The sequence below is a fragment of the Podarcis liolepis genome (assembly GCF_965112155.1).
Source record: "Podarcis liolepis genome assembly, chromosome: 8".
In the NCBI taxonomy this organism is placed as follows: Eukaryota; Metazoa; Chordata; class Lepidosauria; order Squamata; family Lacertidae; genus Podarcis; species Podarcis liolepis.
In genome coordinates this window covers 18711370-18738492 of record NC_139560.1, presented here as the reverse complement: position 1 = coordinate 18738492, position 27123 = coordinate 18711370, and the positions used below count along the sequence as shown (strand labels likewise).

The 27123-nt window shown below is 45.8% G+C and overlaps 1 protein-coding gene across 5 annotated transcripts in view; it reads right to left on the bottom strand.

The window, feature by feature from the left end:
• CSMD3 (CUB and Sushi multiple domains 3) overlaps nt 1-27123 on the bottom strand; it is a 591548-nt gene that overhangs the window by 368919 nt on the left and 195506 nt on the right. For all 5 annotated transcript variants that reach the window (XM_083516438.1, XM_083516434.1, XM_083516435.1 and 2 more), the window contains exon 5: nt 18058-18265. In XM_083516438.1, coding sequence (XP_083372564.1) covers nt 18058-18265 — 208 coding nt within the window. The remainder of the gene's footprint in view (nt 1-18057; nt 18266-27123) is intronic.

Below are 27123 nucleotides of genomic sequence, written 5' to 3'. Positions count from 1 at the left end.
GTCGATTCAAAACACCGCGCCACTCACCCCACTTCACTTCGGGACCCTGAAAAAGGGTTTCCCCGCGAGTAGGGGAGGTGCTCTTGGTGTCAGCCGAATCCCACGTTCCCAGGCTTCCTCCGCCTGGGATTTTTGAAGGGTCTCCGCCTTTGCCGCGGCAGCAAGACCAGATTTTCGCGAAGAGGGTTCCTCTCGGTCAGAGGAACTCCGCCATTGCCCATGGAGCTAACCCAGAAGTCGGCTCCTTGCTCACCCTACTCTCGTCCCTCGGGATGGGGTGCAGATTGGAAGGGGTACGAGCATATCCATATCTCAATCCTCTTCGCCTATAACATCTGCCCCCACCGCCATACCTTCCTCGCCCCTCCACGGTAGCAATCCCAGGCCTCATAGTAGCCTCCATTGATGGCAATTAATATTATTCTTTCGCAGCCTAAAACAATAAAACCTTAAAACAATAAAAACTAAAAACAAAAACAACCCAGAAAACAATAAAAAAATACAAATAAAAACTGCAAAAATTACAAATTCATCAAAATCTAACAAATTCTCAAGCCCACCCAAGCATCCATCCCACCCCCATATATAAACATCTAAAGGGAAAGGAAAATATGTATTTTTTAAAAAAAATGTTAAAAAGAACTCTGCACCCCTCCGGGTCCTCCTGGGCAGTAGCAGCATCGGTGGCAACAACCATCCTTGTGAGGCCCCACCCTGGGCAGCAGGCAGCAAGCAGCAAGCAGTCCTTGTGAGGCTTCAGGCCCCGCCCCAGGCCAGATGGTAAGTGGCAAGAGCAGGGCCCTCAGGCACTCACCACAGGGGAGTCTTCCTGGGCAGCAGCGGGATATCAAATCGAAACTCCTCTTCTTCTGCCCCCAATGGCTAAGTTAGTTTCAACTAAATACTGAAAATTATAGTAAATTTCTACAAGATATGGAACTGGTGCCAATGGGAGACTTCTTCCTAATGCTAGCAGCAATTTCAGAGGAAGATTTTTTAAATTTTTATTTTTAGGCCAAAGAGTAAAAAGTTAAAGTCGCCCCCTTTGTGTCTGCTATCTGGAGAAACCAGGAATTGAATTTGGGGCCTTGTGCATGCAAAGTAGAAGCTCTACCAATGAACTAAGGTCCTTCCATCTACCCCAGCTTATAAGCCAAGCACAAATGACATACAAGAACAGCATAGCATCTTCATGCTCTATTAATTGACCACACTTTCTAATAGTGAGTGCAAGCTGGAGAGTGCCAGCAGGATTGCAGACAAAATAGGGCCACTGAAAAAAAACCAAAAGTGGCATTATAAGCATGCTCAAGGGAAATCTTGTGCGGGGGGGGGGGGTTAACGTTCCTAAGCGTGTGTGAGGAACCAAGACAGGACCCTTAAGGGTTCTAGGCAGAGCCTAGCAGAATCTTGAGGTTAGTGGCTTTTCAGGCCGGCTAACTGACAAAAATGTTTCAGCTGGTCAGGTCAGTAAAATAATGGTGGGCTAATCCTACTTTAAGGCATTTTCACATGCAGTTTGTTATGGTGTCATTTATTTATTTATTTTATATTGGCTCAAAAGACAAGCATGGTGATACAATTGTAAGAGTGGTTTCTCATGATGATGTTGAAAACACTTCATGAAACCCATGAAGTGGGTTCAATTATACTGTGCAAGAATCATATTGCTCATTTTCAACAACTCCTCACGTGACCAGCTCCCCATGATAATATTCTGAACGTAATTCCAAAAAAGAAGAAGAAAAAGGTTTGCCAGGAGAATAATCACGAATGCTGACAATGAACAAAATGCAAATATTTAAGCATGGCTGGCATTATGCTGGATTTAGCATTGTCTTTGATCTCTATTATTCAAGCAATTTCTTCCTTAGTTGACCATATATATATATATATATATATATATATATATATATATATATATATGCAGGTTTTGGTGTCTTCGGGTGTCTTCCCGTGTAAGAGTTGGGGTGTCTAGGCGACGTTTCGACGAGGTCTCACTCGTCATCTTCAGGCTGGTGCTTTCGGCTTCTTGTTACTGGAACAGAGCAGGATCTCAGTGTTTGAGTTCCTATAAGTACTGTTGAGGGGGTGTGGTGTATAGCCTCCAACGTTCTGGGCAGAGAGGAAGTTCCCAGGTTAGTGTGCCTTTTCTTCTTTTGTTCATTAATTACTTGAGGGATATCTTGAGTGATTTCTTGAGTGATATTCTGAGTACCACTTAGGAGGGTCATTAGGTGTGGATTAGTTGCTAAAGCTTTCGTGTCTTGACCTCTTGAGCTTGTGAAGAGTTTTTCTGAGAAGATGGCTGTACTGCACTTAGTTGTGCTCTGGCTTGGCTTCGTGTATAGGGGCGAGCTGTGGTTTTGTGCCCTGTGCCAGCCAGATCTGTGTAGGGATTGCAGGGGGGTGCAGCATCCGGAGGTGCCACTATGGTTTGGTTACTGGATGGTGTCTGTAATTTATCTGTGGAGAGGGTCTGGGTTTGGGTCTGGTGTGGTTGATTGGAGATGGCGTTCTGTGTGCCTCTGGTTCTGGTGTCGGTTTTTGTGGGGAGGGCTAATTTCCAGATGTCTGGCAGGCGGGACGTGTCGTCACGCTTGTTCATGTTGTGAGGGTGTTTCTCTATCTCGATGGCTTCCATGATTATTCTCTTGTGGTGATGTTCCATGTTAAAGAGCAATTTGGAATCTGCAAAATTAATTTCGTGTCCTGTTTCTTTCATGTGTTGGAAAAGAGAGGAGGTTTTTTCTTCTTTTTTGACGGCATTCTTGTGTTCTGCGATACGTGCATTTATTCGTCTGTTTGTTTGTCCAATGTACGTGGCTGGGCAGACTTTGCAGGGTATTTCATAGACCCCTTGGTTTTCTAACTGGATTTTATCTTTGGGGTTTCTGAGGATATTGGCTATTTTTTGGTTGGTGCAAAAGGCTGTTTTGATATTGTGTTTATGGAGGATTTTGCTAATTTTATCTGTAGTGCCCTTGATATAAGGAAGGAGGGCCATGCCATTGTTTTCTTCTGTGTCTTGGTTTTTTGGGGGTGTTTCTTTTTGGATTAGCTTAGTAACCCTGTTTTGCTGGTATCCGTTGGCGATTAACACATTTGAGAGATTCTGTAACTCAGTTGTCAAGTGGTCTTTGTCAGCCAGGCGTTTGGTTCTGGAGATGAGAGTCTTGGCTACGGAGTTTATTTGTGCAGGATGGTGGTGTGATTGTGCATGTAAGTAGCGGTTGGTGTGTGTTTTTTTCCGGTAGATAGTGTGTCCTAGGGAGCCATCAGGTTTTTTGTAGATTAGGACGTCAAGGAAGGGAAGTTGGTTGTTGGCTTCTATTTCCATAGTGAATTGTATTTTGGGGTGTAGGCTGTTGAGATGTGTGAGGAAGCTATCTAGTTTTTCCTTCCCGTGTGGCCAAATTACAAAGGTGTCGTCAACATATCTGAGCCAAAGTTTGGGTTTGTGTTCTGACTTGTCTAAAGCATTGGTTTCAAAGTGTTCCATGTACAGATTTGCGATGACCGGTGAGAGGGGTGATCCCATAGGTGCTCCTTCTATCTGTTTGTATCTTTGTCCATTGTGGATGAAGTACGTGTTGGTTAGGCAGTGGTTGGTCAGGTCCAGGATGTATTCGGGGGGATTGTATTTGTTTCGAATGGCTGTCAAGGCTTCATTAATGGGCACTTGTGTGAAGAGAGATACAACATCGAAGCTCACAAGTAGGTCATCGGGATGTAGGTTTTGCTTCTTTATTGTTTCTATGAACTGGAAGGAGTTTGTAACGTGTGAAGCGATAGATTCTGCATAGGGCTGAAGTTGCTTAGCGAGAAATTTAGCGAGATTTTGTAGAGGTGAGCCTATGGAGCTGACTATTGGTCTGAGTGGTGTTCCTTCTTTGTGTATCTTGGGGAGACCGTAGAGTTTGGGGCATCTGGATGATTTTTCTCTGGGGATGATTCTTAGCTGGATTTCTTCACTGATAGGAGAGGCTTTTATTTTGGATTTGGTGGTTTTTTCCAGATAGGTGGTGGGATCTGTTTTTATAGGTTGGTAGGTAGGGTCTTGGAGTAGATTTGATAGTTTTGCTTGGTAGTCCGATGTGTTCATCACAACAGTGGCATTACCTTTGTCTGCTGGGAGAATGATTATGTTGTTGTCTTTCCTCAGGTTGGTGAGTGCTTTCTGTTCTTCTTTGTGTAAATTGCTTCTGGGTGGTTTGCTGGAGCAGAGGATGTTGGTGACTTCAAGTCTGATTTTATTGGCTTCATCTGGGTTGATCTTGGTTAGGCTAGCTTCGACTCCGCATATGATGTTTTCCGTGGGGATGCGTCTCGGGGCGACTGCAAAGTTGAAACCTTTGGAGAGTACTTTGGTTTCAGTTGAGGTGAGGATCCTGTCTGATATGTTATGTACTGTTTGTTTCATGGGTTGTTGTGGAGGGTGGCTGGGCTTCTGGCGTTTCTCTAGTTTGTGGAGTTTGTTGGTGTGTGTGTCTGTCTTATGTGAGGTCTCAGTTTCAGCTCTCCAAACGGCTAGTTGTTTGCATTTGTCCCAGAGTGCAGGGTGGATTTTGTTACAGAGTTTGAGGTGAAGAGTGAGCAGATCTTTGTTGGTTTGGTTTAGTAGGTATCTTTTCTTATGTAGTTCGTTTCTGATTAGGGATAGTTCAGTTCGTTTCAGGATCCTTTCGGTAGCTGGGGTTTTAGAGTGGAATTTAAGTTGGAAGCATGTGGGAATTAAGTTGTTGTCTCGGCAGTTGCGTAGGAACAAGAGATCACATAAGATGGTGGCTCTTCGGATTTCTAGTTTCTCGTAGGTTCTTGTCAGCTGGAAGGTTTCCTCCCCGTAGAGGTGAGATATTTGCTTTCGTAGATTTTCACGGGTACAGGAATGCAGGTTTTGGTGTCTTCGGGTGTCTTCCCGTGTAAGAGTTGGGGTGTCTAGGCGACGTTTCGACGAGGTCTCACTCGTCATCTTCAGGCTGGTGCTTTCGGCTTCTTGTTACTGGAACAGAGCAGGATCTCAGTGTTTGAGTTCCTATAAGTACTGTTGAGGGGGTGTGGTGTATAGCCTCCAACGTTCTGGGCAGAGAGGAAGTTCCCAGGTTAGTGTGCCTTTTCTTCTTTTGTTCATTAATTACTTGAGGGATATCTTGAGTGATTTCTTGAGTGATATTCTGAGTACCACTTAGGAGGGTCATTAGGTGTGGATTAGTTGCTAAAGCTTTCGTGTCTTGACCTCTTGAGCTTGTGAAGAGTTTTTCTGAGAAGATGGCTGTACTGCACTTAGTTGTGCTCTGGCTTGGCTTCGTGTATAGGGGCGAGCTGTGGTTTTGTGCCCTGTGCCAGCCAGATCTGTGTAGGGATTGCAGGGGGGTGCAGCATCCGGAGGTGCCACTATGGTTTGGTTACTGGATGGTGTCTGTAATTTATCTGTGGAGAGGGTCTGGGTTTGGGTCTGGTGTGGTTGATTGGAGATGGCGTTCTGTGTGCCTCTGGTTCTGGTGTCGGTTTTTGTGGGGAGGGCTAATTTCCAGATGTCTGGCAGGCGGGACGTGTCGTCACGCTTGTTCATGTTGTGAGGGTGTTTCTCTATCTCGATGGCTTCCATGATTATTCTCTTGTGGTGATGTTCCATGTTAAAGAGCAATTTGGAATCTGCAAAATTAATTTCGTGTCCTGTTTCTTTCATGTGTTGGAAAAGAGAGGAAGTTTTTTCTTCTTTTTTGACGGCATTCTTGTGTTCTGCGATACGTGCATTTATTCGTCTGTTTGTTTGTCCAATGTACGTGGCTGGGCAGACTTTGCAGGGTATTTCATAGACCCCTTGGTTTTCTAACTGGATTTTATCTTTGGGGTTTCTGAGGATATTGGCTATTTTTTGGTTGGTGCAAAAGGCTGTTTTGATATTGTGTTTATGGAGGATTTTGCTAATTTTATCTGTAGTGCCCTTGATATAAGGAAGGAGGGCCATGCCATTGTTTTCTTCTGTGTCTTGGTTTTTGGGGGGTGTTTCTTTTTGGATTAGCTTAGTAACCCTGTTTTGCTGGTATCCGTTGGCGATTAACACATTTGAGAGATTCTGTAACTCAGTTGTCAAGTGGTCTTTGTCAGCCAGGCGTTTGGTTCTGGAGATGAGAGTCTTGGCTACGGAGTTTATTTGTGCAGGATGGTGGTGTGATTGTGCATGTAAGTAGCGGTTGGTGTGTGTTTTTTTCCGGTAGATAGTGTGTCCTAGGGAGCCATCAGGTTTTTTGTAGATTAGGACGTCAAGGAAGGGAAGTTGGTTGTTGGCTTCTATTTCCATAGTGAATTGTATTTTGGGGTGTAGGCTGTTGAGATGTGTGAGGAAGCTATCTAGTTTTTCCTTCCCGTGTGGCCAAATTACAAAGGTGTCGTCAACATATCTGAGCCAAAGTTTGGGTTTGTGTTCTGACTTGTCTAAAGCATTGGTTTCAAAGTGTTCCATGTACAGATTTGCGATGACCGGTGAGAGGGGTGATCCCATAGGTGCTCCTTCTATCTGTTTGTATCTTTGTCCATTGTGGATGAAGTACGTGTTGGTTAGGCAGTGGTTGGTCAGGTCCAGGATGTATTCGGGGGGATTGTATTTGTTTCGAATGGCTGTCAAGGCTTCATTAATGGGCACTTGTGTGAAGAGAGATACAACATCGAAGCTCACAAGTAGGTCATCGGGATGTAGGTTTTGCTTCTTTATTGTTTCTATGAACTGGAAGGAGTTTGTAACGTGTGAAGCGATAGATTCTGCATAGGGCTGAAGTTGCTTAGCGAGAAATTTAGCGAGATTTTGTAGAGGTGAGCCTATGGAGCTGACTATTGGTCTGAGTGGTGTTCCTTCTTTGTGTATCTTGGGGAGACCGTAGAGTTTGGGGCATCTGGATGATTTTTCTCTGGGGATGATTCTTAGCTGGATTTCTTCACTGATAGGAGAGGCTTTTATTTTGGATTTGGTGGTTTTTTCCAGATAGGTGGTGGGATCTGTTTTTATAGGTTGGTAGGTAGGGTCTTGGAGTAGATTTGATAGTTTTGCTTGGTAGTCCGATGTGTTCATCACAACAGTGGCATTACCTTTGTCTGCTGGGAGAATGATTATGTTGTTGTCTTTCCTCAGGTTGGTGAGTGCTTTCTGTTCTTCTTTGTGTAAATTGCTTCTGGGTGGTTTGCTGGAGCAGAGGATGTTGGTGACTTCAAGTCTGATTTTATTGGCTTCATCTGGGTTGATCTTGGTTAGGCTAGCTTCGACTCTGCATATGATGTTTTCCGTGGGGATGCGTCTCGGGGCGACTGCAAAGTTGAAACCTTTGGAGAGTACTTTGGTTTCAGTTGAGGTGAGGATCCTGTCTGATATGTTATGTACTGTTTGTTTCATGGGTTGTTGTGGAGGGTGGCTGGGCTTCTGGCGTTTCTCTAGTTTGTGGAGTTTGTTGGTGTGTGTGTCTGTCTTATGTGAGGTCTCAGTTTCAGCTCTCCAAACGGCTAGTTGTTTGCATTTGTCCCAGAGTGCAGGGTGGATTTTGTTACAGAGTTTGAGGTGAAGAGTGAGCAGATCTTTGTTGGTTTGGTTTAGTAGGTATCTTTTCTTATGTAGTTCGTTTCTGATTAGGGATAGTTCAGTTCGTTTCAGGATCCTTTCGGTAGCTGGGGTTTTAGAGTGGAATTTAAGTTGGAAGCATGTGGGAATTAAGTTGTTGTCTCGGCAGTTGCGTAGGAACAAGAGATCACATAAGATGGTGGCTCTTCGGATTTCTAGTTTCTCGTAGGTTCTTGTCAGCTGGAAGGTTTCCTCCCCGTAGAGGTGAGATATTTGCTTTTGTAGATTTTCACGGGTACAGGAATGCAGGTTTTGGTGTCTTCGGGTGTCTTCCCGTGTAAGAGTTGGGGTGTCTAGGCGACGTTTCGACGAGGTCTCACTCGTCATCTTCAGGCTGGTGCTTTAGGCTTCTTGTTACTGGAACAGAGCAGGATCTCAGTGTTTGAGTTCCTATAAGTACTGTTGAGGGGGTGTGGTGTATAGCCTCCAACGTTCTGGGCAGAGAGGAAGTTCCCAGGTTAGTGTGCCTTTTCTTCTTTTGTTCATTAATTACTTGAGGGATATCTTGAGTGATTTCTTGAGTGATATTCTGAGTACCACTTAGGAGGGTCATTAGGTGTGGATTAGTTGCTAAAGCTTTCGTGTCTTGACCTCTTGAGCTTGTGAAGAGTTTTTCTGAGAAGATGGCTGTACTGCACTTAGATCCTACGCAACTGCCGAGACAACAACTTAATTCCCACATGCTTCCAACTTAAATTCCACTCTAAAACCCCAGCTACCGAAAGGATCCTGAAACGAACTGAACTATCCCTAATCAGAAACGAACTACATAAGAAAAGATACCTACTAAACCAAACCAACAAAGATCTGCTCACTCTTCACCTCAAACTCTGTAACAAAATCCACCCTGCACTCTGGGACAAATGCAAACAACTAGCCGTTTGGAGAGCTGAAACTGAGACCTCACATAAGACAGACACACACACCAACAAACTCCACAAACTAGAGAAACGCCAGAAGCCCAGCCACCCTCCACAACAACCCATGAAACAAACAGTACATAACATATCAGACAGGATCCTCACCTCAACTGAAACCAAAGTACTCTCCAAAGGTTTCAACTTTGCAGTCGCCCCGAGACGCATCCCCACGGAAAACATCATATGCGGAGTCGAAGCTAGCCTAACCAAGATCAACCCAGATGAAGCCAATAAAATCAGACTTGAAGTCACCAACATCCTCTGCTCCAGCAAACCACCCAGAAGCAATTTACACAAAGAAGAACAGAAAGCACTCACCAACCTGAGGAAAGACAACAACATAATCATTCTCCCAGCAGACAAAGGTAATGCCACTGTTGTGATGAACACATCGGACTACCAAGCAAAACTATCAAATCTACTCCAAGACCCTACCTACCAACCTATAAAAACAGATCCCACCACCTATCTGGAAAAAACCACCAAATCCAAAATAAAAGCCTCTCCTATCAGTGAAGAAATCCAGCTAAGAATCATCCCCAGAGAAAAATCATCCAGATGCCCCAAACTCTACGGTCTCCCCAAGATACACAAAGAAGGAACACCACTCAGACCAATAGTCAGCTCCATAGGCTCACCTCTACAAAATCTCGCTAAATTTCTCGCTAAGCAACTTCAGCCCTATGCAGAATCTATCGCTTCACACGTTACAAACTCCTTCCAGTTCATAGAAACAATAAAGAAGCAAAACCTACATCCCGATGACCTACTTGTGAGCTTCGATGTTGTATCTCTCTTCACACAAGTGCCCATTAATGAAGCCTTGACAGCCATTCGAAACAAATACAATCCCCCCGAATACATCCTGGACCTGACCAACCACTGCCTAACCAACACGTACCTCATCCACAATGGACAAAGATACAAACAGATAGAAGGAGCACCTATGGGATCACCCCTCTCACCGGTCATCGCAAATCTGTACATGGAACACTTTGAAACCAATGCTTTAGACAAGTCAGAACACAAACCCAAACTTTGGCTCAGATATGTTGACGACACCTTTGTAATTTGGCCACACGGGAAGGAAAAACTAGATAGCTTCCTCACACATCTCAACAGCCTACACCCCAAAATACAATTCACTATGGAAATAGAAGCCAACAACCAACTTCCCTTCCTTGACGTCCTAATCTACAAAAAACCTGATGGCTCCCTAGGACACACTATCTACCGGAAAAAAACACACACCAACCGCTACTTACATGCACAATCACACCACCATCCTGCACAAATAAACTCCGTAGCCAAGACTCTCATCTCCAGAACCAAACGCCTGGCTGACAAAGACCACTTGACAACTGAGTTACAGAATCTCTCAAATGTGTTAATCGCCAACGGATACCAGCAAAACAGGGTTACTAAGCTAATCCAAAAAGAAACACCCCCCAAAAACCAAGACACAGAAGAAAACAATGGCATGGCCCTCCTTCCTTATATCAAGGGCACTACAGATAAAATTAGCAAAATCCTCCATAAACACAATATCAAAACAGCCTTTTGCACCAACCAAAAAATAGCCAATATCCTCAGAAACCCCAAAGATAAAATCCAGTTAGAAAACCAAAGGGTCTATGAAATACCCTGCAAAGTCTGCCCAGCCACGTACATTGGACAAACAAACAGACGAATAAATGCACGTATCGCAGAACACAAGAATGCCGTCAAAAAAGAAGAAAAAACTTCCTCTCTTTTCCAACACATGAAAGAAACAGGACACGAAATTAATTTTGCAGATTCCAAATTGCTCTTTAACATGGAACATCACCACAAGAGAATAATCATGGAAGCCATCGAGATAGAGAAACACCCTCACAACATGAACAAGCGTGACGACACGTCCCGCCTGCCAGACATCTGGAAATTAGCCCTCCCCACAAAAACCGACACCAGAACCAGAGGCACACAGAACGCCATCTCCAATCAACCACACCAGACCCAAACCCAGACCCTCTCCACAGATAAATTACAGACACCATCCAGTAACCAAACCATAGTGGCACCTCCGGATGCTGCACCCCCCTGCAATCCCTACACAGATCTGGCTGGCACAGGGCACAAAACCACAGCTCGCCCCTATACACGAAGCCAAGCCAGAGCACAACTAAGTGCAGTACAGCCATCTTCTCAGAAAAACTCTTCACAAGCTCAAGAGGTCAAGACACGAAAGCTTTAGCAACTAATCCACACCTAATGACCCTCCTAAGTGGTACTCAGAATATCACTCAAGAAATCACTCAAGATATCCCTCAAGTAATTAATGAACAAAAGAAGAAAAGGCACACTAACCTGGGAACTTCCTCTCTGCCCAGAACGTTGGAGGCTATACACCACACCCCCTCAACAGTACTTATAGGAACTCAAACACTGAGATCCTGCTCTGTTCCAGTAACAAGAAGCCGAAAGCACCAGCCTGAAGATGACGAGTGAGACCTCGTCGAAACGTCGCCTAGACACCCCAACTCTTACACGGGAAGACACCCGAAGACACCAAAACCTGCATTCCTGTACCCGTGAAAATCTACGAAAGCAAATATATATATATATATATATATATTCAACTAACATCATTCTTTTAAGTCAGAATATGCAATATGTAAATGAAGTTTAAGATAGAAGCTCAAAGCTATTATTGTCTGGACAAAACTCTATAATCTTATTATTTGTTTTTTAATTGGACCAGTCTCCTAAAGTGAAATAACATGTGAGAATCTTGGCTTTAGCCTTTGATATATAGTATCCTGTGCATATATAATCACCATAGCTATTAGGAGATGAACCTCCATACTATTATAAAGGGATAAAAAGTATTAACATGGTGAATCTAATTAACAAATCTCTGCTAATTAAGTTTTGTCGATCTATTTTTCCCTGGCATATGGAGAGGTGCTTTGGCATAACCAAGCACATCAGTCTAATTCCACAATATGAGTGACAAGCTTGGGGAAGAATGCATCTTCAAACTGCTCTTTGAATTAGCAATTATTAAATTAGCATTTTAATTCTTTACTTTTATATTATAGTTTGCACTTTGGTAATAGAAGTATTTCCATCTTTGTATGTTTATTCTGTTCAGTTATTTAAACATAAATCTTCTTCCATCTGAGGGTGGGGGGGGGGATGAGCAAAACAAAGACTAGGTCTTTTTTTTTTAAGTGTCAGATTAACTATACAGAATTGTTGTAGGAAAGGCAAATGAAGATTTAGTAATCTGACTGATTAATATTGTTTTTATGTTATTTGTGTTATCCCATTAATGGCAGGAATGGATTCTAGTATTAAAAGAATTAAACTACTGATAGGTATAAGCAATTTAGCAGCATGAACAACCACTGATAAATCTGAATCCTTTCATTGCTGCTAATTAACTCACTTAAGTGGTAGCAGAAATTATTATTGATGTACACACTCATTAAAACTGAAACAGTTTAAAATACCTTCAGCTGTACAGTGGCTGTAACATCTATGATCTATATCTACATTGGAACGATTCCAGTGAATTTACTCGCTCTTACAATGTCTTCAGGTTACTTATTAGAGAAAAAATGTCAAGCCAATTCACAAGGGGAGGTTCATTGCTAAATGACTGAAAATTCAAGTGATGTCTTGCAATGAGTGGCACAGTTATAGATCAAGCACTGCAGATGGAGTGTTGATATCACCTCAAAATATAATACTTTCCAGTAGGGAAAATTCACCTGAAAGTCATTGAGAGGTGTGATAGGTAAGAACAAAAAAAGTAGAACTGTTAGTTTGTCTGGCCCAGCCCACTCACTGACAGTGGCTTTCCAAGGACTCAGTCAACAACCTTTCCCAGCCTTTCTAGTTCAGATTCTTTTGAAACTAGAAATGCTATAGGTTTAACCCGGGACCATATGTATGTCAGGAGTTCAGCCTACACTCAAGTAGGACCCTGGCAGAGGCACATGTCCAACTGGAATGTTCTCTCCCTCCTGGTCGATCGTTCAGGAGCTTCAAAAGCTTTCTTCTGCCCGAACATCACAGTGACCAATGCCAACAGACATTGACACACTTAGGGATCCGCAGAGTTTGCACAGTTGCGTAACAGACTTCAGCAACTCAGCATATTGGCTAATCTACTTTATTTACATATAAACACACATGGAGCACTGCAACATGGCTCCCTCTCTCTCTAGCATCAGGCAGCAAAGAGAAAAATAGAACAGAGGACAATAGTCCCACTTCATGGAACACAATAACACAAACATCCTGTCTCTGCCACTTCCCACTCTGTGAAGTCAAAACATTATTGTGAAAGACAATAATCCCATGACTGCAACCATGATACAGGAATTCTAACATCGTATGGGCTATACCACTGAACTACAGGTCTGTCCCTTTCTGGCATAGATTTTGTGTCGTAATTTGAAAAGTTCAAGAAATGTGTTTTGATGCAGAGCTGTGTGCTGATGGCCTCTCAACATTCTGCATCACATTTCTGGGAAGAGAAGGAGGGACTATTACACTAAATTTCACCTAAGGGCAAAACCCCCCCTCTACAACAGTTTCTTGGGAGTGGGGCTAAATATTAGCAGAGGCTGTAGCAAGACTTCTTACACACACACACACACACACACACACACACACACACAGACACAATGTTTTGCCGCTATTGGAAGTTAACAGCAGAAACCCTGTGCCACCATTTTGCATCTTCCACACTGCATATGAACAAAAGAAGAGTCTCTTGGATCAGATGAATGGCCCATCTAGTCACAGAAGCCAATCTGACACCTGTGAAAAGCCTGCAAGCAGGATATGAATGCAATATCACTCACTGCACTTGTGATTTCCAACAACAGTTATTCAGAGGTACACCGCCTCTCTCAGTGGAGATAAAACATAGCCATCATGGCAAGGATTCAACCATGTTTTACTCAGAGCTGACCCACTGAAATTAATGAACATAACTAAGTTAGGTCCGTTATTTTCTGTACATCTACTCTTAACATAGTTGAATAATGCCCAGGCTGGCTCTAGACACACCAATGAAGGATTTCAATCCAGTAGGGAAAGATGGGACTCTACAGCGCCATCTGGTGTCACAGTGTTGTATCACACATACAACACATATAAAATGCTTTTTCTTTATCAATCTAGCTGAGTCCCCAGTGTCATTTCAGGGCATTGGGTAGGGGGTGACTGTCACAAAAGAATGTTGGATCATTTTTGAAGAAAATTCTTCAAAGTGGCCTTTTTATGTACGGGGGAAGGGGGAAAGAAATAAAAATAAAAAATATCAGATAAAGTTATATTTTAAAGTGGCTGTGCTGTAAGTAACTGCCTTAGCACCAATGACAATAGCCACTCTAACTAGTGGGCATAACTCATAGTGTAGCCAAGGACATTTTTTCCTACTAAAACTAACACGAATTTTCATTATTCCTGAAGGTTTTTGTAGCAGAGATATGGAACTATTTTTATCTTACTATTGTCATTAGGAATAACTAAATGTGCTGGATTGCCTACTTATGACATGTTTTTTAAAAATGCACTAAGCCACTGAGACAATGGACTCCCTTCTTAACCCATGTTTCCCTCTGGATTATTTTTCAAATGTATTATTTATTAAAATCCCACTCTGTATGTAGCACCCTGAAAAACTAGTGGTACATTGAAACCCCCTGCATCTCCTGGAGGCAATCCGGCACAAGACTGATAAACACAGCACAGGTGAGTAATCAATCATAATTGATATTCCCTGTTTGAGAAGTGAAACCAATGTTTACCACAGCTGGGTAATATATGCGCCACAGAGTGTAAGATAGAATTATTTCATCTTAAAATTAAATCCCTTAAAACAACAACACAGAAGACTGGCATAGCCTTTGACAACCATCTCATATGGAGCAAGTTGGAGAAGAGGTTCGACACAGATCTGAGACAATCTAATTGTGCTTTTAGAGTTAATGACATAATTAAGATCTGTCCTAAGTACTTAGCACTGCAAGGGAAAGAAAAGGAACCCAACCTTGAACTATACAATAGCCGAGTACAAATTGTACATTTTCAGTGTAGGAGCATCTGCCATGTTGAGTGGCCTCCTTTTAGAAATACGGTACATTGCCCTCTGCTTTGTGTTTTTGGCATATGCTAAAGACTTTCCTGTTCAACCAAGCATTCCCCGGATTGCTGACATTGTTTAGTGCACTTGCTTTCTCACTGTGGAGATTAGACAGAGTGCAGTACAACTGCATTTTATTGTATTGCTTTCTGTTTTTATTATTCATCATACGGTATTATCATTTGCACACCGTTTCAGTAATCTAAACTGATCAGCAATACATACATGTTTCTAAATATAGGCAAATATATTTCTGAACTTGTAGGTGTCTAATTTTATCTCCTGTCTTTAAAATGTGCCTCTGATGCAAACAGTAAAGGCTCCGATAGCAGCATTTCAAGAAACTGCTCACATGAATTTTGGGAATTACAAAACAATTCTCATTCTGAGAAACCCTCAGACCATGAACACACAAAGTAAGCTGTACACCAAGGATGGGAAAACTTTTTTCACCTCAAGGGCCCCATTTCTTCCTGGACATCCTTTTTGGGGGCCACATCATGCTGTGGTGGGCAAGACCAGAAGCAACAGATGTGACTCTTTTTTACAGCAATTACATTCTAGCCATAAAAAGTATATGCACATGTAATGGGTATGGGGTTGCTCATGCGTAAGTTGCCGCCTCTCCTGGTTATGTTGCCTTGTTAAACCTTTCTGTCTGGACAGCCCTTCAATTCGTGGCTGCCTCATTGGCTAGCAGAATCCGTCAGTGGGCGTTTCTTAAATCTTTTCCAACATAAAAGTTGTTTGACACCCAGTCTCCTCCTACTCTCTCTGCGCGGAAGTCTTCTGCGCGGGGTGGGCGTGGGTAGCGGAGGACCCGTGCTCTCCCCGCTGGTGTCCGGTGAAGAGTCCTGGAGCCCTCTCGCCGATTCCCCCATCAGCCCCTCTATATCCCTGGTGTTGCGCTGATTTGCTTCCCCATCTGCGGAGCTGCCTCTCTCCCTGCTGGGCCCTTCTCCAGCATCATTTGAGAGCCTTCCCTCCGCCTCTAGCTCCAATGTCAGTTCCCTGAAAGCACACACCTCCACCATCCTCTGTCCTTGCTAACAAGAGGCACCATCATAAATCAGTGACACATTCTAGCCAGGCAAAAACACTTAAGAGTATGGAGCAGGGACAGTAAGATTTGTGTGGGCTGGGAGACACATATCCTGAGGAAAATACCATGGTTCCCCTAACTACATAGGCCGGGGGGGGTCACCTTTAGCCTGAAGGCCTGAGGTTCCCCATCGCTTCTTTAAAATGTGATTGGCTATTTGGGTGGTTGAGGAAGATACCAGATTCTGCCCCACCACTCCCCTTTGGTGTCCAAAAAGCTAGTCTTAGCTTCTTTTATTTTAAGTGATTCTTGTTTGCTCCATTGGATCAACATAAGAGAGTACTGAGAAAGTCAATCTCATTAGCAGTTGTCTGATAATTAAGTTTTAGAAATCTGCTGGGGTGTTGCTTTGTTTTTGTTTTGTTTTTTTTGCCAAGCATATGGAGGTGTTTTGCATCCTGTAATACATTAGATTGATGGTAATAAAAACAGTTCACCCCAAACACCACAACCCAGGATTGCTGAACACACACGTACAGAAAATGTGCACTGAGTTGTATTTGAGTAACTGACCATTTTTAGAGTCAAATAAGATGTGATAGAGGAGGTATGTGATCAAATCAACACAGGTCTTTTTCTTTGGTTAAAAGCACCCCAGAAAACTTTAGCTTTGGTCAAGAATATGTTGCAGATCTGCATGATGAGTGGTGGGCTGAAATTTGTCAGATACCTGTTTCAGGAGTCACGATTCAACCCACAAAACCACTTGGGAAATGAAGGGGCTTACAATTGCAAAATGTGTGTGCCTTTATTGGCAACGTCTGTAATGCAGCAGCAGCAGAGGTGTCTGCTGGCAGCTTTATTTGTTGTTATGTGATTTCTTACTCACCCTTCACCATAAGGTTCCATAGTAGGTTGCAACAATGTAAAAATACAATATTGAGATCGGTAAAAATACCATATTTTCCCATGTATAAGACTATATTCCCCCCAATTTTTTTTAAGGATAGAATTGGGGGTTGTCTTATGCATGGAATGTTTAAAATTTCATTTCTTAATTTTGTACTAAAAAAATAGGGGTCGTCTTATACATGGGGGTGTCTTATAGACGGGAAAATGTGGTAAGTTGCAATGTGAAAAATGGGATGTCTCTATGCTAAAGTGTCCCTGTCTAGTAGGAAAAACGGCAGAGTTCTTGTGTTGCAACTGCACCACCAAAGCAAATGTTGCTGTTGTTCTTTGCTTTGTTAATGCAAGAAAGAAGAAGAAATAGGGCAAGGTAAGAATCTTCCCTGCAACAAATAACTTCACACACCCTTAATTATTTTGCCCCTCTGCTTTAACTTGGTTTGGGTGATTTGAGCAAAATGCCCCATATGCACACAGATAGGACAAGCTGCTGAAGGAAAACAAAAGGATACCAGCCTAGACAGGGCTGGCCCACCCATAAGGCAACATGATGTTACCACCTCAAACAGTAGGATGCACAGGGGAAGCCAATATGATCTCCAAGAATGCATCACCTGCTGCAGCTGCTCTGCCTCTCTGACTTTCCAGCTTGATACTTTACTTCTAGATAACACCACAGCGAAATTCAACTCTAAAACTCTGGCTTTTGTCCTTCTTGAGACCCACCCATTTGCTGTCTTGCACAGAGCCCCCTTAATCCTCAGTTCTCTTAATGACACATTACCAAGGCAACTCCTGGACTCAGGGGATCAGGAAGCTAGCCTGGCTTGATTAGCTTTTAACAATAGCTGGATCCAGAGATTATAGAAGTCTGGCACCCACAAACTCATAACACAATGTTGAAGGAGTGTCTCCACCCCCATCGTTCTACCCAGACACTGAGATCCAGCGCCGAGGGCCTTCTGGCAGTTTCCTCCCTGTGAGAAGCCAAGTTACAGGGAACCAGGCAGAGGGCCTTCTTGGTAGTAGCACCCACCAGATGTCAAAGAGAACAACTACCAGACTTTTAGAAGACATCTTAAGGCAGCCCTGTTTAGGGAAGCTTTTAATGTTTGATGGATTACTGTATTTTAGTTTTTTGTTGGAAGCCGCCTAGAGTGGCTGGGGAAGCCCAGCCAGATTGGCGGGGTATAAATATATTATTATTATTATTATTATTAAGCTAATTTGAATAAGCTTCACCAAATTTCTCCAAGTGGCATTGATCACACAGTTCCAATTTACACAACAAATCGGCATTCAAGGCAATAGTTCTGCACAAATGAAACAACATTAGGGGTTTCAAGGGAAGTTAGAGGCATTTCTGTAAGATCTGTAGCATTTTCTCAGAGGCAATTTTGCAGAAGTTAACATACAACAATGAATCACTCACCATATAGTTGGTGGCTCAGAACCTTCTATTTCCAGGTAATCGTATTTCTCTTCCATCTGAAAATCTGTAAAAATGAGTGAAATGGTGTCCCCAGGCTCGGCCACAATGGTCCACGTGCACTCTGCATTATTGTGGTATTCATTAGGGAAATTTGGGCTGGAAACAATGCCACTGGATCCTCTCATTGTCCCTCCACATGCATCCTCCGCTGTTGAAAAGAATAAAAAGGAGGCACAAGTTAGAAGACAGTAATTCATAGCAGGTGTTTCATGCTAAACTAAATGCATGGGTAAGATAGATATCAATCATTTTGCAGAATTTGGCAGTATAGTGGTACCTCAGGTTACATATGCTTCAGGTTACAGACTCTGCTAACCCAGAAATAGTGCTTCAGGTTAAGAACTCTGCTTCAGGATAAGAACAGAAATCGTGCTCCGGCGGCGCGGCAACAGCAGGAGGCCACATTAGCTAAAGTGGTGCTTCAGGTTAAGAACAGTTTCAGGTTAAGACCAGACCTCTGGAACGAATTAAGTACTTAACCCGAGGTACCACTATATAGGAGTGTTGGGCCAGCACAGCCCAAAGGATATCAGAGTTTTGTTGGTATTTTTGTGTGAATGGGGCAGTAACTTGCTGCAACCTACCCAAATTGCCATCAATTTCATTCTGAAAACAGCAACTCAGCCACTGCCCAAGGGTATCAAGATCAGCTCCATTCCTAAGACTGACAAAACATTCCCTCACCCTTTTAGGCTGTCGGGTGGTTTGGCTTTTGTCAGGCATTTGGCTTATTGGGAACCCAAGTTGCAATGGCCTGCTCTTGTAATTTTTATTACAATAGAAATTAGGTCAGCCTTCATTCGCCGGCCCCATCCTCACCTGAGTAATATTATACTCTGATCTACTAGTGTTCTGATGAATAGTTTACGGTTATTATCTTGAATGTCATGTCCCTTGCACTCCCGTACTCATGCTTTTTACTACGGAGCCATTTTAATAAAGGAGAAATTTTTCCAACACGGCACATATTTCAAAGGATGGCTCTATAAAGTGCTTCTTTCTGAGAAACATGTTCTGCATTATAATACATTCAAGGATGAGACTCCAGACTACACTCAGCTCTTTATTGTATGACCCTTGGGGTCCCAGTTCTGAAAAGTAAATCTAGGAAAAGATTTAAAATATGAAAATAATTGCATTGCTGTTGTTGGGCCCCCGTGATTTATATCCACAGTGTGAAATGCTGGGAGCGCAAGCCTCTCTAAATGTCATGTTTTCTGCACATCAGAACTCCAAATCCCAAGCCACATGTGCCTTGATGGGGAGAGGAGGAGATGCATAAAGAAATTTCTGAATGAGGATTTAGACAAATTCATGGAGGCGAAGGCTATTGATGGCTACCAGCCATGATGGCTATGCTCTGCCACCGGAGGCAGGAATGCTTCTGAATACCAGTTGCTGGAAACCACCAGACAGGACAGTGTTCTTGTGCTCAATTCCTGCTTGCTGGTTTCCCACAGACTTCTGGCTGCCCAGTGCGAGGAAAAAATGGTGGACTAGATAGAATCATAGAATCATAGAGTTGGAAGAGACCACAAGGGCCATCGAGTCCAACCCCCTGCCAAGCAGGAAACACCATCAGAGCACTCCTGACATATGGTTGTCAAGCCTCTGCTTAAAGACCTCCAAAGTAGGAGACTCCACCACACTCCTTGGCAGCAAATTCCACTGTCAAACAGCTCTTACTGTCAGGAAGTTCTTCCTAATGTTTAGGTGGAATCTTCTTTCTTGTAGTTTGGATCCATTGCTCCATGTCCGCTTCTCTGGAGCAGCAGAAAACAACCTTTCTCCCTCCTCTATGCGACATCCTTTTATATATTTGAACATGGCTATCATATCACCCCTTAACCTCCTCTTCTCCAGGCTAAACATGCCCAGCTCCCTTAGCCGTTCCTCATAAGGCATCGTTTCCAGGCCTTTGACCATTTTGGTTGCCCTCCTCTGGACACGTTCCAGTTTGTCAGTGTCCTTCTTGAATTGTGGTGCCCAGAACTGGACACAGTACTCCAGGTGAGGTCTGACCAGAGCAGAATACAGTGGCACTATTACTTCCCTTGATCTAGATGCTATACTCCTGTACTCCTAGATGAGCCCCTGGCCTGATCCAGCAAGCTCTTCTGATATTCTCATGTTGTTATGATATCTGAGCACTCTTATTTATCCATTACATTTCTAGTCTCACCACTCCCAAACACTCGTGGTAAATTTTGAAGTGCAGGAGATCATCATAATACCCCCATAGTCATGCCAGGAAGGGGAATCCATAGCCTCACATAGCAGCAGCAGCAGTACATAGTCTAATACCCAATTTATTAGGACCAGGATATCAGGAATCCTGGCTTGGGGTTTTGTAATAGTAACTTGAGAGATAATGACTACACTAAGGTAATCTAATTTAAATCCAGGTCTCCATCTAGTTCAAAACAATGGCTCTAAAAACAGCAAACACAGTAAACTAAACTATTAATGCCAGTTTTAAGATTGGAAAAAAAATATGTGAGCAAAGAACATTGTAAAATCTAGTACCGGGTATTTGATGTGGTTCATGCTGTATTAGTTCATCTCATAAGAGACTTTGCACATGACACGAATGCAAAAAGAAAGAGGACAGCAAAATTTCAGCAGCACACTTCTTGTCTTCTTAATCCCATAATGGTTAGGCATTACTGTTAAAGAAGCCCTCGCTTTTATCTTAAGATAAAGTGTCTCTTATGACAAAATACTTTCAAGATTCCAGTCTCCTTTCACTTCTGTGTGAGCATAATTACTCAGAGAATTTAAAATTCCACCTTCCAGAATGTGATTTCCGATTATCACTTTCTCCCAGAAGCTACAAATATGACTTGACCTATTCAGGATAGACTTTCAGCCAAATTACAGTGATTGCTTGGTCAGCTCTTTATTTTTCCTCTTCTGCCAAAAATGTATCTGCCAAAGTTCCACTTTATAGAATCATAGAATTGTAGAGTTGGAAGAGACCCTGAGGAACATCTACTCCATCCCCCGGAAATGCTGGAATCTCAACTAAAGCATCCATGACAGCTGGCCATCCAACCTCTGCTTGAAAACCTCCAATGAAGGTTCACTGCCTTCTGAGGGAGTCTGTTCCACTGTTGAACAACTCTTACCACCTTACCATTTCCTGATGTTTAGTCAGAATCACCTTCTAGAAACAATTGGTTCAGGTCCTACTGTCTGGAGCAGAAGAAAACACGCTTGCTCCATCATCCATGTGACAGCCCTTTAGATATTTGAAGATGGCTATCATGTCTCCTCTCAGTCTCCTCTTTTCCGTACTAAACACACTCACAACGCAGAGTACTAACCACTATACCAGGGGTCTGCAACCTTTAAGACAAAAAGAGCCACTTGGACCCGTTTCCGAAAAAACAACAACAACTGGGAGCCGCAAAAACATTGCAACATTTAAAACAAATATAACACTGCATATATTGCTTCTGGCCTTAATGCTATATATACAGGATGGTGCAGTCAGCTGTCAATCTCAAGAAAAAAGGACAAATTAATAGCTAATTAAAATATTTAATTTACAACCAGGTAACCAGGTTAATGGGACTTTTGCTCCTGAACCTCAGTGCTCAGTGTCTGCACATCAGGGCTGTAAGACGTCACCTTCATTTTCACACAGGCTTGCAAGCTGTCATCTGTGAGGCGTGATCGGTGTTTGTTTTTAATATAGTTCATGTTGGAGAAGACCTGCTCACATACATATGTGGAAGAGACCACAAGGGCCATCGAGTCCAACCCCCTGCCAAGCAGGAAACACCATCAGAGCACTCCTGACATATGGTTGTCAAGCCTCTGCTTAAAGACCTCCAAAGAAGGAGACTCCACCACACTCCTTGGCAGCAATTCACCAAACTTTCACCTGCTTAAGTTTAAAAAGGGGCTTCAAGCAACTAAAAAGGGGCTTCAGGCAACTAACTCCACGTGGAATTCCACGCGACCGCGACTGCATAATCAATGCCACAAAATGCCAAAGAAAATTAACCAGGGCCCCAGTGAACCATAAATCATAATCAGTGCCTGGTGTAAATAATAATTAATAATGAGGGCCCAATGTCATCCTCGTCATTATAAAAATAATCCCTCTCTTCGTGCCGCCCAGCCTCCCAAGAAAAAAACCCCACTTCAAACGGTCACAAAGCACAAATTCCACGCGACCGCGACTTGCTATGCCCAATAATCAATGCCCCAAAATGTCATAGAAAATTAATCAGGGCCCCAGTGTACCATAAATCATAATCAGTGCCTGATGTAAATAATAATTAATAATGAGGCATTCGTCATTATAAAAATACCGTATTTTTCGCCCCATAGGACGCTCCGTCCAATAGGACGCACCTAGTTTTTTGGGGGGGAAATAAAGGGAAAAATTTTCCCTTTATTTCCCCCCCAAAAGCAGGTCGGGGAAACCGAACCAGGTCGAGGAACAGCGGGATGGCGGCGCTGCGCCTCCCTGCTGTCCCCCGAGCTTGTGGGGCTGGCCGATGTCTGCCCCGCGCGAGGGGCGCTCTGCTTTAGGGCGCCCCGCTGGCCGGGCGGCAGGCTGCTATCCGCAGCGTGGGGAGCCTTGCCGGGAAGTCCGGCAAGGCTCCCCACGCTGCGGATGTCTGCCTGGCGAGGGGGGCGCTCTGCTTTAGGGTGCCCCAACGGCCGGGCGGCAGGCAGACATCCGCAGCGTCGGGAGCCTTGCCGGGAAGGCTCCCCACGCTGCGGATGTCTGCCTGGCGAGGGGGCGCTCTGCTTTAGGGCGCTCCGCCGGCCGGCCGGCAGGCAGACATCCGCAGCGTCGGGAGCCTTGCCGGGAAGTCCGGCAAGGCTCCCCACGCTGCGGATGTCTGCCTGGCGAGGGGGGCGCTCTGCTTTAGGGCGCCCCACCGGCCGGGCGGCAGGCAGACATCCGCAGCATCGGGAGCCTTGCCGGGAAGGCTCCCCACGCTGCGGATAGCAGCCTGGCGAGGGGGCGCTCTGCTTTAGGGCGCCCCACCGGCCGGGCGGCAGGCAGACATCCGCAGCGTCGGGAGCCTTGCCGGGAAGTCAGGCAAGGCTCCCCACGCTGCGGATGTCTGCCTGGCGAGGGGGGCGCTCTGCTTTAGGGCGCCCCGCTGGCCGGGCGGCAGGCAGACATCCGCAGCGTCGGGACCCTTGCCGGCAAGGCTCCCCATGCTGCGGATGTCTGCCTGGCGAGGGGGGCGCTCTGCTTTAGGGCGCCCCACCGGCCGGGCGGCAGGCAGACATCCGCAGCGTCGGGAGCCTTGCCGGGAAGGCTCCCCACGCTGCGGATGTCTGCCTGGCGAGGGGGCGCTCTGCTTTAGGGCGCCCCGCCGGCCGGGCGGCAGGCAGACATCCGCAGCGTCGGGAGCCTTGCCGGGAAGTCCGGCAAGGCTCCCCACGCTGCGGATGTCTGCCTGGCGAGGGGGGCGCTCTGCTTTAGGGCGCCCCACCGGCCGGGCGGCAGGCAGACATCCGCAGCGTCGGGAGCCTTGCCGGGAAGGCTCCCCACGCTGCGGATAGCAGCCTGGCGAGGGGGCGCTCTGCTTTAGGGCGCCCCACCGGCCGGGCGGCAGGCAGACATCCGCAGCGTCGGGAGCCTTGCCGGGAAGTCAGGCAAGGCTCCCCACGCTGCGGATGTCTGCCTGGCGAGGGGGGCGCTCTGCTTTAGGGCGCCCCGCTGGCCGGGCGGCAGGCTGCTATCCGCAGCGTGGGGAGCCTTGCCGGGAAGTCCGGCAAGGCTCCCCACGCTGCGGATGTCTGCCTGGCGAGGGGGGCGCTCTGCTTTAGGGCGCCCCGCCGGCCGGGCGGCAGGCAGACATCCGCAGCGTCGGGAGCCTTGCCGGGAAGTCCGGCAAGGCTCCCCACGCTGCGGATGTCTGCCTGGCGAGGGGGCGCTCTGCTTTAGGGCGCCCCACCGGCCGGGCGGCAGGCAGACATCCGCAGCGTCGGGAGCCTTGCGGGCTCCCCACGCTGCGGATGTCTGCCTGGCGAGGGGGGCGCTCTGCTTTAGGGCGCTCCGCCGGCCGGGCGGCAGGCTGCTATCCGCAGTGTGGGGAGCCTTGCTGGGAAGTCCGGCAAGGCTCCCCACGCTGCGGATGTCTGCCTGGCGAGGGCGGCGCTCTGCTTTAGGGCGCCCCGCCGGCCGGGCGGCAGGCAGACATCCGCAGCGTCGGGAGCCTTGCCGGGAAGTCCGGCAAGGCTCCCCATGCTGCGGATGTCTGCCTGGCGAGGGGGGCGCTCTGCTTTAGGGCGCCCCGCCGGCCGGGCGGCAGGCAGACATCCGCAGCGTCGGGAGCCTTGCCGGGAAGTCCGGCAAGGCTCCCCACGCTGCGGATGTCTGCCTGGCGAGGGGGGCGCTCTGCTTTAGGGCGCCCCACCGGCCGGGCGGCAGGCAGACATCCGCAGCGTCGGGAGCCTTGCCGGGAAGGCTCCCCACGCTGCGGATAGCAGCCTGGCAAGGGGGGCGCTCTGCTTTAGGGCGCCCTGCCGGCCGGGCGGCAGGCAGACATCCGCAGCGTCGGGAGCCTTGCCGGGAAGGCTCCCCACGCTGCGGATAGCAGCCTGGCAAGGGGGGCGCTCTGCTTTAGGGCGCCCCGCCGGCCGGGCGGCAGGCAGACATCCGCAGCGTCGGAAGCCTTGCCGGGAAGTCCGGCAAGGCTCCCCACGCTACGGATGTCTGCCTGGCGAGGGGGGCGCTCTGCTTTAGGGCGCCCCGCCGGCCGGGCGGCAGGCTGCTCACCTCCGCCCCTCGCCTCCTCCCCTCGCCTCCGCGCCTCGCCTCCTCCCCTCGCCACCGCCCCGGAGCCGCAGCAAAGGCTTTAAAGAGCCGCATGCGGCTCCGGAGCCGCAGGTTGCCGACCCCCGCACTATACGATCATGGCCCCGTACTAAACATACTCAACTCCCTCAGCTGTTCCTCATAAGGCTTGGTTTCCAGACCTTGATCGTCATAGTTGCTCTCCTCTGCACACATCCCAGCTTGTCAATATCCTTAATTTGTGTAATTGAGTCCCTCCTGCAAGCCCCTCTACCCTCTTGCCTGTCCTGTCCATTGATGGAAGTCTACTTACTCCTTCAGGTTTCCCAACAGGCAGAAGAATGTAAATATATGTGTTCCCTCTTTAAGACAGAACAGTGCGAATTACCCCTTAGTTTACTTTAGTCTGATGGTGAACAGTTTAATTTATGATTTCTAATTTGCAATCAACACACTAAACTTTGGCCTGGTTAATTTAAAAGGTGAATGCAAGAGCACCACCTTTAAATTATTGTATATAAAATCACATTTGCTTTCTTTAAAATATAGATTGATTAAGTCATGTATGCCCTCTGCTTAACCGTTGTAATGATTTATCACTACAAATTGGATTTGGTGAGTAATGATAAACTATAATTTATTGCACCAGTTGTAAAGGGCACATAAAGCAATTTGGGTCGGGCAAAATATTTCTCAAAAATGAAAACAGTCCCCCCCCCCCAAAAAAAAATCACAAATTCCCACTCTTTGTGAGTTAACTTACCCTTCACATTCCCTTCATGCTGGCTACTAACAATAACTCTGTACAAAGCTCTCTGCATACAAAATGGTGGCATTCTTTACCATACTGACGGTATGGAAATGAGTGCAATACATCAGGTTTTGGAATGGGAAGAGACCCCATTACCTGAATGAAAGAATGAGGGCAACTGAAGATTGGATGGCTAGGACACTAATCAGAAACACAAGGATGGGGGAATGGGTGTCCCACCAACTAGTGTAGGGAATGGAATAAATTCATACTATGTCCAGAAACTGCTGGTAGAAACATCTTGTTCTCATTTTGCCTTTGTGCTGACCTTGACAGCCCAGTGGTGTACAGCCCAGTGAACACAGATTAGCTATAAGCAGCACAACAGCACCCATTTAGTTCTTACTATAAGGGTTGTTTATGAATGATAAGAATGTGGATTTACCCACCCTTTCTGCATATGACTATGGAAAAAGCGAGAGGTTACTGATCCATATTAATGATTCTAAGCAAAAAGAAGAGAAGAAGAAGAAGAAGAGTTTGGATTTGATATCCCGCTTTATCACTACCCGAAGGAGTCTCAAAGCGGCTAACATTCTCCTTTCCCTTCCTCCCCCACAACAAACACTCTGTGAGGTGAGTGGGGCTGAGAGACTTCAGAGAAGTGTGACTAGCCCAAGGTCACCCAGCAGCTGCATGTGGAGGAGCGGAGACGCGAACCCGGTTCCCCAGATTACGAGACTACCGCTCTTAACCACTACACCACACTGGCACTCAAAGCGGGAAGTGGTGGTTCTTCTGGATAAAAGTAGCAGTTATTTCAGGCTAACCAAGGCAAAGTGTGGTCCTCTGCATATTACATAGAGGACTGTCATATTTTCTTCAGTAATCAGGTGAAGAACCTAAGACCACCTTCTAAATAATTCCCTTGTTCACATTTCCTGTCAACTAATCGGCAAGCATCAGACCCCAGCAGATAGTTACTTTCCATCCTCCAATGTGTTCTCCCAGTGCCAGGTACTTAACTGTTGACTTGAGCAGTTAACACATGCAGCATGAATACCTGGTAGTCTCCTTTAGTGACAGAGACTGCAGCAGTGAAGCAATCTGGGAGCCTTATAGCCAACAGCACCATGATGGGGTGAGATTATGATGATTCCCAGGTTGCCATTCCCTGCTTTGTCCAGTGGTTAAGAAGGCAATAGGAAATCTGTGCCCTGGGCCCTGAATTGAGCTGTTTGGCATTTCTCAGCCAGGTCCTCTATTTCATCAATCTGGTAGCTTCACAGAAAGGCTTTATCGATCCCATTTCTCATCACATGCCAGCTGCTTATGTGGATCTTCTCTTCCCAACACCCCTAAATGAATGCACCCTCAGCTCTTCATACATCTCTTTATGGCAAAATCTACAGATCCAAACCCAGACTAAACGAAGGTGAACTTTACACTTGCAGAAGAAAGGCCGGCATTTTCAGTCTTG